The 10,201-nt window shown below is 43.3% G+C and overlaps 1 protein-coding gene across 1 annotated transcript; it reads right to left on the bottom strand.

Moving 5' to 3' along the window:
• Positions 1–8,755: 8,755 nt before the first annotated feature.
• LOC113342541 (serine/threonine-protein kinase prpf4B-like) lies at positions 8,756–9,697 on the bottom strand. Its single transcript, XM_026587053.1, has one exon. The coding sequence runs from the start codon at positions 9,695–9,697 to the stop codon at positions 8,756–8,758; it is 942 nt and encodes a 313-aa protein (XP_026442838.1).
• Between the last annotated feature and the right edge of the window lie 504 nt (positions 9,698–10,201).

Genomic DNA, 10,201 nt, shown 5'->3' on the forward strand with positions numbered 1-10,201 from the left:
GAACCAAGAAATATTGATGAAGCTCTTAATGATCCCTTTTGGGTGAACGCAATGCATGAAGAGTTAAATCATTTTCAAAGACAAGACGTACGGGAACTCGTACCTTGTCCCTCCAATGTTAATATTGTTGGAACAAAATGGATATTCAAGAACAATTTTGATGAATTTGGCACAATTGTCAGAAAAAAAGCCAGACTTTTCGCTCAAGGATATTCACAAATTGAAGGTATCGACTTTGACGAAACCGCTCCTGTGGCACGCCTTGAGTTCATTAGACTTTTATTAGCTCATGCTTGTTTTCTCAAGGTTAAGCTTTTCCAAATGGATATAAAATCCGCATTCTTAAAAGGAATTCTAAATGAGGAAGTCTATGTTACTCAACCTAAAGGATTTGAAAACCTTGATTTCCCAGATCATGTTCTTAATCTCAAAAAGGTATTATATGGGTTAAAACAAGCACCTAGAGCATGGTTTGAAAAACTTACCACTTCTCTTATTAGAAAAGGTTTTTCAAGAGGTGAAGCTGATAAAACCTTGTTTACCAAATGGAGTGGGAAAAAAGTTGTCATTGCTCAAGTCTATGTAGATGATATCATCTATGGTTCAACTTCTGAGAAGCTTGCAAAGGATTATCAAGTTTCACTTGCTAAAGAATTTGAAATGAGCAATGTTGGTGAATTAAAGTTTTTTTTAGGATTACAAATTCAAAAACATAAGGATGGAATCTACTTATCTCAAGAAAAATATGCAAAGGATCTTGTTACAAGATTCGGTCTAGATAAGTCAAGTCTGAAACTGACACCTATGCCCACTACTGGTAAACTGCACAGAGATGAGAAATGAGTAAAAGTAGATCAAAAATTGTATCGATCTATTATTGGTAGCCTTTTATATCTTACAACCACTAAACCTGATATTTCTTTTAGTGTTGGTTGTTGTGCTAGATTTCAGGCTAATCCAAAGGAATCTCATCTTGCAGCTGCAAAAAGGATCATATGATATGTCAATCACACTGTCGGGTATGGTTTATCTTACACTTTTGATACTAACACTGATCTTTCTGCTTATTCAGATGCTGACTGGGCAGGATGTATAGAACATAGAAAAAGTACATCTAGGGGTTTCTACTATGTAGGAATGAATCTTGTGGCTTGGCATAGCAAGAAACAGAATTCACAATCTCTGTCTACGTGTGAAGCAGAATATATTGCTGCTGGCTCATGTTGCACTCAACTTCTATGGATAAAACAAATGCTAGCGGATTATGGAATTGATACTGGAATAATGAAGATCTTTTGTGATAACTCTAGTGCGATTCCAATCACTGAGAATCCCGTTGAGCACTCAAGAACAAAGCACATTGATATAAGGTACATGTTTGGATGGTAAAATTACTTCTACCCCAAACACAATTTTGATGATGATTTTGTTGAAGATCAATCCACTATTTTATTCACCAATTGAACAGTGTAGGGGGGTACCTGCAAAAAAAACCTCTGATGCTTAAGTTAGCTTAGGATTTTTCACAGACAATTTTGTGGGGAAGATTCCATACCTTTTGGGGTTGTGAACCCCTGTATTTATATGGTGCGAATTTCCGTTTTTTCTCTAATTTCGTGGTAGGTATTAATTTTCATATCTGTCCCTGCATGCCTCCTCCAATAACTGGCCCTTGCATGCCTCCTGGCATAAATCACATTGATTTTCCCTGCATGGCTCTTCAACATAAATTAAACTTAATTATCCTTGCATATTCCAGAATATATTGTAGACCCTTCTGGAATGTTCTTTTAATTATAGAGCTAGCCAACAAAAAATTGATGCGAGAGACCAGCCCAAAAATATCAAGTCCATGAAGTAGTACAAAATGCTAAGCCCAAGAAGGGAAATGTGCTCAAGCCTACAGAGGGGCGTATAAATCCGCAAGCGATATGGACGTGGGATGAAAAATCAATGAGCGAAAGGCTCAACTCGGCTAGCTCAGTGAGACGACTCAGTTCAACTAGGTGGGTGTAAACATCCTCTAGTGTAAATGATCGGGGTGTAAACATCCAGGGGCCATGAGCTTAACTTGATCCGAGACGCACGGAATCAGGGCCAGGGGATTAACTTGTGCCGTGATATATTGAACCAGAACTGACTGCGCGGCCGGGGTAGGCCGCCGGTAATGGTCGTCGGGGTAGGCCACCGGTTTAGGTCGCCGGATGAGGCCGCCAGGGTAGGGCGCCGGTGACCGGTACTTGCAACAGTTGCCGGAGAAGACAACGTTGCAGAGGAAGATGACGATGCCGGAGAAGACGACCGTTTCCGGAGAAGGTGACCGGCGTCGGCAATCTGCTGTTGACGATGATGACGTCATGTTGACTTCATGACGGAAAAACTAACGGCGTATGTTTATTGTAATGGAATATTCAGTTGGAATCAGCATCTGCTGATGTCATGCTGACGTCAGTGTCCAGTCAGCTGCTGACGACGTGTCAGTCTCGAGTTGGTCCGTCCTGGTGACGTGGCAAAGCTGACGTGTCATGCTGATGACGTGGCAACCCTCGCTCGGTAGAAAACCGTTGACTTGGTGTGCTGACGTGTCAATTATGCTGATGTGGAATTTCGTGCTGCCGTGATAGTTGCTGGTTGGACAGCCTTTACGACGTGGCACGCTGAAGTGGCAGTTGTCGGCTGGTCAGAATTGATGGCGTGGCATGCTGACGTGGCTCTGGTGATGGGGCTCCTTAGTTGCTTTATTTGGACCTATGCACATGAGCTTCTGTGTATGGTATTTGTAAGGCCTAGATGGTCATATTAAGCCCAACGAACCATACTTAGGTAATAGGAGGAGTTTTGTAGGCCTTAGTTAGCCCATTTTTGGTGTAGAATATTTAAGGGTACAAACATCGCCCCCTCTTAAACCATAGCTAGTTATGGGTTAAGAAGTTCGGGTTCCCAAATTCTACTGAATTTGTAATTTTCTGGAGTGTTCCATAACTCGCCCCCAACCGCGTTGCTCGGAGTGTTATGAAACTCGCCCCTAGGAATGTAATGAATGCGCTGGAGTGTCACGTATCTCGCCCCCAAATAGTTGAGGTGACATATAACTCGCCCTCAGTATATTATGTGTCATGCTGCTCAATGCTCGCGCAAGGGTGCACTTCCCTGCTGCATTTTGCTCGCGCATGGAATGAAAAGTTGAGTTTTTCTGCTATCTTGAATTCGCACAGGAGGCCAATCCTACTATTCAAGATGCGCGCAGAGTCGAGATGTGTACATTTTCACATGCCTGGACAGGTGAAAATGTTCGCCACATTTGTTGATATCCCATACGATGGGGATACAATTGGAATAGGGCAAAAATGATCGAACTGTGCATTCACCCTATCTGCGAGGTGTCAGCGACGTCGCTGACAATAGACTCGAACGGTATTGTTTTCCATTTAGGGCTGACTGCGGGTTTGAACGTCCGCATCAGCTTATAATTAAACACGAACAATTTTTATAAAGTGTGGAATACCAAAATAATGTTGAATTAAATTTTTGAATTGAAATAACAAGATAAATACCTACTGTTCGACAACAGCTGACTCGTTAAAACCTTTGCGTGGAAAACCCAGTGGGATAAAACCAACATAAAGGAAAAAGAGTGCATAATAGCAGGATTTGAAACTACTCCTAATGATAAAACTTCTTCAAGTGGAACGAATTCCATGGTTTCAATGATTTTGAATCTGGAGTACCATCGAGGTCCTTTAGGTAGTAGGAGCCACGAGACGCTGTCCTGTCCACTATGTATGGACCTTCCCAGTTTGCTCCGAGGTTTCCACAGTTTGGTTCCATCGTGGCTGCTCGGGTTTTCTTCAAGACATATTTCCCTGGTTTGAATGATTGTTCTCTGACTTTACGATCATAGCGCAGCTTGATTGCCAGCTGGTATCGGACCAACTGCTGTAAGGATGTTTTTCTTTGTTCTTCCAACAACTCTTTATCCAAAGCTGGTATGTTGTCGTTTGTCCCAGATTTGACAGCACGAGTTTTGGTAGTCTTGAGATGTACCTCGGTGGGTATGATTGCCTATGTCCCATAAGCCAGTGTAAAATGGTGAAAATCCAATGGATATTTTTGGGGTCGTTCGATAGGACCATAAGACTCCAGGGAATTCTTCTGTCCATTTTCCCTTCGATTTCTCCAGCCTTTTCTTGAGACTGTCCATAATAACGCGATTGGTTGCTTCCGCCTTCCCGTTGCTCTGAGCATAATAAGGAGATGAGAAAATGTGGCGAATATTCAGGTTCTTGCAGAATTCTTTGATCACCCCAGAATCGAACTGCTTCACGTTGTCTGATACTAACTCGCTTGGGATTCCAAATCTGCAGACGATATTCTCCCATATGAACCTTTTCACATCATATCCGGTAACATGTACCAATGCCACTGCTTCGACCCATTTGGTGAAATAATCAGTAGCGCCTAGTACGAATTTAACGCCTCCAGGAGCTTTGGGAAGTGGTCCGACGATGTCTAGTCCCCACATAGAGAATGGCCAGGGACTAAAAATTGGATGCAATTCGTTGGCGGGCCTTTTAGGAATTGGAGCGTGCTCTTGACATGGAACGCATTTCTGTGCGAATTCTTTAGCATCTTTCTGCATGTATGGACATAAGTATCCCTGGGAAAGTATCATGTGCGCGAGACTGTGCCCTCCAGAATGGTTGCCACATTTTCCTTCATGAGCCTCCACCAATATTTGTTGCCCTTCTTCGGCTGATATGAACCGCAAAAATGGCTCCAAAGCTACAGGTTTGCGATATAGATTTCCCTCGATCATTGAATATCTCCAAGCATTCTTCATCACTTTTGAAGCGAGATGCTCATCTTCTGGGAGTTCACTGGTTGTCAGATACCGAACATAAGGTTGACGCCAGTCTGAAGTGTTTTCAGCAGGACTGCTTGAATCATCTATCACTGGACTGTCAACATCCATATTGATGTCAATATTTTCCTGTGCTGATGTAGTTTCTCTCTCGCTCCTATTAGCATGTTCGAGAGCCAGAACAAGGTGGTTGTCGGAGATGCTAGGTAACTCCTGGAAATCCACTACAACAAAACGGGTGGTATCAGTTTCGACTGTGGAAGAAAGATACGCTAAAGCGTTCGCGTGCCTGTTTTCCAACCGTGGTTGTTTCCTAATAGAGAATTGGTCGAATTCATTTTCCAGCTGTCTCATATGATCCAAATATAGGGCCATCCTTTGTTCCTTGGCTTTGTAGGTCCCCAGAAACTGGTTAACTACTAGCATGGAATCAATTACCAGATTCACGTTCCTCGCATCTAACTGTTTGACAGCCTTGAAACCTATAATTGTTGCTTCATATTCAGCTTCATTGTTTGATGCTTGAAAGCCCAATCTGGTCGCTTTCTCGATCCTCGAACCTCCGGGAGTAAGGATGACGCATCCAACTCCAGCTCCGCCAACATTTGATGACCCATCAGTAAATACAGTCCACAACGGCTCAGGTGTATCAACCTCCATCGCGGACTCGCCCCCAGTCTGACTAGTGGTTGACTTTGTGGGTTTGTTCAATGGCTCCTCTTCTTCTTCGGTAACTGTTTCTATGTCGTCCACAGGAAAATATGCTAGCAATGCATCCAGGGCATGTCCCTTATCTGCAGTTTTGGTTTCGTACTTGATTTCATACGCCCCCAGAAAATTTGACTATATGGCTAGTCGGCTGGAATCATCAGCACGTTCCAGGATTCTCTTCAGCGGGTATTCCGAGTAGACTACGATCTGCCTCCCTTAGAAATAAGGTCTTAGGCGACGAGATGCATGGAACAGTGCAAGTGCTATTTTTTCAATCTTTTTGGACTGTGTTTCCGCCCCCGTCAAAGATTTGCTGACGAAGTAAACAGGCTTTTCATGTGGATCTATAACAAATTGCACTGCACTTACAGCGTTCTCTGCTGCATCCAGATAAACTCCAACAGGTTGTCCAGTTTTTGGACTCACCAATACTGGAGGAGTTGACAAATATTGTTTGATCTCATCGAAGGCTCTTTCGCACTCATCCGTCCAACCAAAATTCATTGCTTTCTTCAAAACGTCAAAGAATGGTTTGAATCGATCCGACGAGCGTGAAATGAAGCGATTTAAAGTTGCTAATCGCCATGCTAGCTTCTGGACCTCCTTCTTCATCCTTGGGGATGGAATCTCTTTGATGGATCTGATTTGCTCCGGATTCACCTCAACTCCTTTGTGCGTCATCAAGTATCCAAGGAACTTTCCCGACGATAGCTCGAATGAACATTTTGCTGGATTGATCTTCATACGATATTGCCTCAAGATATCGAACGTTTTCTGTAGATTGAGAAAATGTGATTCCTTTTGCAAAGATTTTACTACCATACCGTCGATATATACTTCCTTCGACTTTTCAATCAAATCTTTGAGCATATGGTCTACCAAATGCTGATAAGTCACCCATGCGTTCTTTAGCCCAAACGACATTACAGTATAGCAGTAAAATCCTCTATCGGTCACAAAGGCAGTGTGCTCTTGATCTCCCTCGAACAAAGGTATTTGGTTATACCCCAAAAAACCGTCCATGAATGACAGTCTCCCGTACCCTGAGGTTGCATCCACCAAATTTCTGATCCGCGGAAGTGGGTACGGATCACTCGGACATGCTTTATTCAAATCAGTAAAATCGATACAGACACGAATTATACCATTCTTATTTGGAACGGGGACAACATTGGACAGCCACAGAGGATACTGTACCGGTCGAATAAAGCATGCTTCCAACAGCTCCTCGATTTCTACTGAAACTCCATCTCTTTTGCTTTGTGCCATATTCCTAATTTTCTGACGAACTAGATGGAACTTCTCATCGATATTTAGCCTGTGGCAGGCTACGTTCGGATCTATCCCAGGCATTTCAGCAAAACTCCACGCGAAAACGTCAGCGTTCGCCCTTAAAATTTAATCAAACCATCGTGTTCGTGCGTGGGTAGATCTGCCCCTACAAACGTGGTTTTTTGCTTCTCATCCACAATCTGCACCTCGATCAGTTTCTCAACCGTTGGGGGTTCAACCGCGTCCTCTCCCATATATGATTCTGGAGGGAGAGGATTTTGTAATTGCTACTTTTGTTCGACTCGCAGGATTTGGTTCCCGCTAACTTCTGATTTTCTGTATTCATCCATAGCATTCTCGTGACACTTGTGGGCGGCCATATGGTTGCTTCTAACCTTCACAACCCCTTCAGGGGTAATAAACTTCAGGCATTGATGATATGAGGATGTGACTGCACCGATCCCATGCAGCCAGTCTCGTCCAACGATCACATTGTAAAGAGCTCGACAATCCAGCAACAAGAAACTGCCTAAAACGGACTTGTCAGCCACTGTTATTGACATCATTACTTTCCCAATCTCCTTTGTTACTTCACCGTTGAAGCTGATAATTGGATTTTCATCCTCCTCGATCAAGTCGTGTGAGAGATTCATTGAGGAATAAGCTCCTGAAAACAACAGACTCACTGAGCTTCCTGTATCCACCAGAATACGGTGTACACGAAACATGCCAATCCAAGCTGTGATAATGATAGCATCATTGTGGGGAGCATATACACCTATCATGTTTGCTTCAGTGAACTCGATCTTTGTTCATCCAAGCTCCCGAATTTATGCTCCATTTCTACTGACAAAATCGATGTGATTTATCACGTATCATTCTTTTAACTGCCTGAGATTTCTCCTGGTCTCATCTTCTGATGCCCGTCTGGTCATTGAATGGATCCTGGCATGACTGACGTTAATCACATGTGCATTAATAACATGTGATGCGCCAAATTATCCCGAACCTTTCCAAAATCCTTTTTCACGTACTCTTGTAGCTTTCCAGCGTCTATCATTCGTTGGACTTCGATTTGTAAAGAGCGACAATTCTCAGTCTTGTGACCAACATCTTTATGATAATTGCAGTATTTTCTCTTATCACGTTTATCACGTGTCTTCGTGGGGGCTCAAATCCTTGCTTATTTTCTCAAACAACTCTGTAAGTTGTATGTTCAACGGTTTCAGCTTCATATCATGATATTTCTGATATCCAGTTTCCATTCGTCCCCCCTGGTTTTTCTCTCGAACTTCACCTCGATCGTTATGCTGTCCGTTCGAACGGTTCTTTGACTTGTCTTTCTTCCCATCATTTGGATGATTGGATGATCTGTTAACTTCTTCTCGAGATTTAGAATCTTCCTCCACTCGGGCGTATTCTTCTGCTCGATCATATAGTTCTTCCAAAGTCTTTGGTGGTCTCTTGACCAAGGAACCATACAAATCTCTTTGATCATGTTGGTATGCATGTTTGTAGGCTGAAATGACAACTTGATCGTTGGCTCCATCCAACGTCGGCCAACTCTTGCTTGAAGCGTCGAGTGAACTGTCTGATGCTTTCGTCATTCCGAAATCCCAAAAGGAACAATGAATGGCATCTTTTCCGATCAAGTTTGTTTTATTTGTAGTTAGAGAAAAATTCGTCGTTCAGTTTATGGTAAGTCCCGATCAACTGTGTCGGAAGATGATTGAACCACGTTATTGCTCTTCCAGTCAATGACTGTGAAAACATCTTACACATCAACTCATCACTGTATTGCCATACGGACATGGAAGTTTCATAGTGTAAAACATGCTGATCTGGATTATCTGTTTTCTCATCGAATTCTGGCAGCTTGGGAACTTGAAAATTTATTGGCGGTCTGAATTCTCATATATTAAGTTTGAAGGGATCCCCAGCGGCTCGATGAAACCTGTCCATCTTTTCCTCTCTGGAAAGCTTTTTCGACATTACTTTATCGGTCATCTTGCAAAGGCGAGCTTCTGTTATTGCGTCCACATCGCCATCTGAGGAACTGTCTTCCTGCTCATAATCTTGGTCCTCTGGAATATGAGATTTAGATCTCATTCTTTTCCTTTGGGGTCCAGTGGGTTCTCTTCCAGCTCTGCCTTGATCCGAACGACCATAGTAATCGGGCGAAGATTCTCTCTCATCGTGACGATCTCGAACCTCATCTTTATCATTCCTGAGATGTTTTGAATGGGTGGTAGTTCTGGCCGCACTCTGCTGAGCCGCAGCTGGCCGGGTCCTTGCTTGCCGGGGTCGTACACGCCTTCGTTTAAGTAGATCTCCAGTGACCAACAGATTTTTCTCCGACCGATCAAGATCGATCACTTCTATGTTTCGGTCAGCAGCGTGCGGGTTAACTCGACTTCCAAGGCGCTGCCATACAGACCTACCGTTATGGTTGTTCAGATTACCAGTCCTAGGTCGAGACTGGTTCTCACGCTCTAGTCTCAAGAGAGTGTTCTCTTTCTCCACCTCGTTCAGCCGATTGCGCAATAATTCTTCCTCTATACTAGGAGTTGCAGTTCGTCCGTCTCGCGGGTCCAGTCGATCGTTATTCTTCCCTAACGGACTGCCGAATACACGATCTCTATTTCCTCGAACTTGTGGGTTTTCCCCATCAACATCCATTACTTCGTCTTCGATCACTGGTTGTTTTTCTCTTCTCCGATTCATATTTGGAGTTCTATCACGGAAACGATCTCGATCTCGTCCACAATCTAGGGCTCTGTTATGAGAATGATCTCCATCTCGATCTCGATCACGATCCAGAGCTCTGTCATGAGCACGATCTTGACCCTGCATGTTTCCAGTGGGTACTGCTGGAGCTGATTGAACCTCAATCTCTGCCTTTCAGCTTCGCGTCTCCTGTGTTGTTGAGAATCGCTACCAGAATCGACCCTTGGTGCAATCTGTTTCATTATCGCCATAACTTGATTTGGTAAAACACGATTATATTTTCTCGAAACCCTTGGTCGGCGCCAATGTTTGGATGGTAAAATTACTTTTACCCATACGATTTTGATGATGATTTTTTTGAAGATAAATCCGCTGTTTTATTCTCCAGTTGAACAGTGTAGGGGGGGTATCTGCAAAAAAAAAAAACCTCTGATGCTTAAGTTAGCTTAGGATTTTTCACAGATAATTTTGTGTGGAAGATTCCATACCTTTTGGGGTTGTGAACCCCTGTATTTATATGGTGTGAATTTTCGTTTTTTCTCTAATTTCGTGGTAGGCGTTAATTGCAATAACTGGCCCTGCATGCCTCCTCCAATAACTGGCCCTTGCATGCCTCCTGGCATAAATCAC

The sequence above is a fragment of the Papaver somniferum genome, unplaced genomic scaffold (assembly GCF_003573695.1).
Source record: "Papaver somniferum cultivar HN1 unplaced genomic scaffold, ASM357369v1 unplaced-scaffold_43, whole genome shotgun sequence".
In the NCBI taxonomy this organism is placed as follows: domain Eukaryota; kingdom Viridiplantae; phylum Streptophyta; class Magnoliopsida; order Ranunculales; family Papaveraceae; genus Papaver; species Papaver somniferum.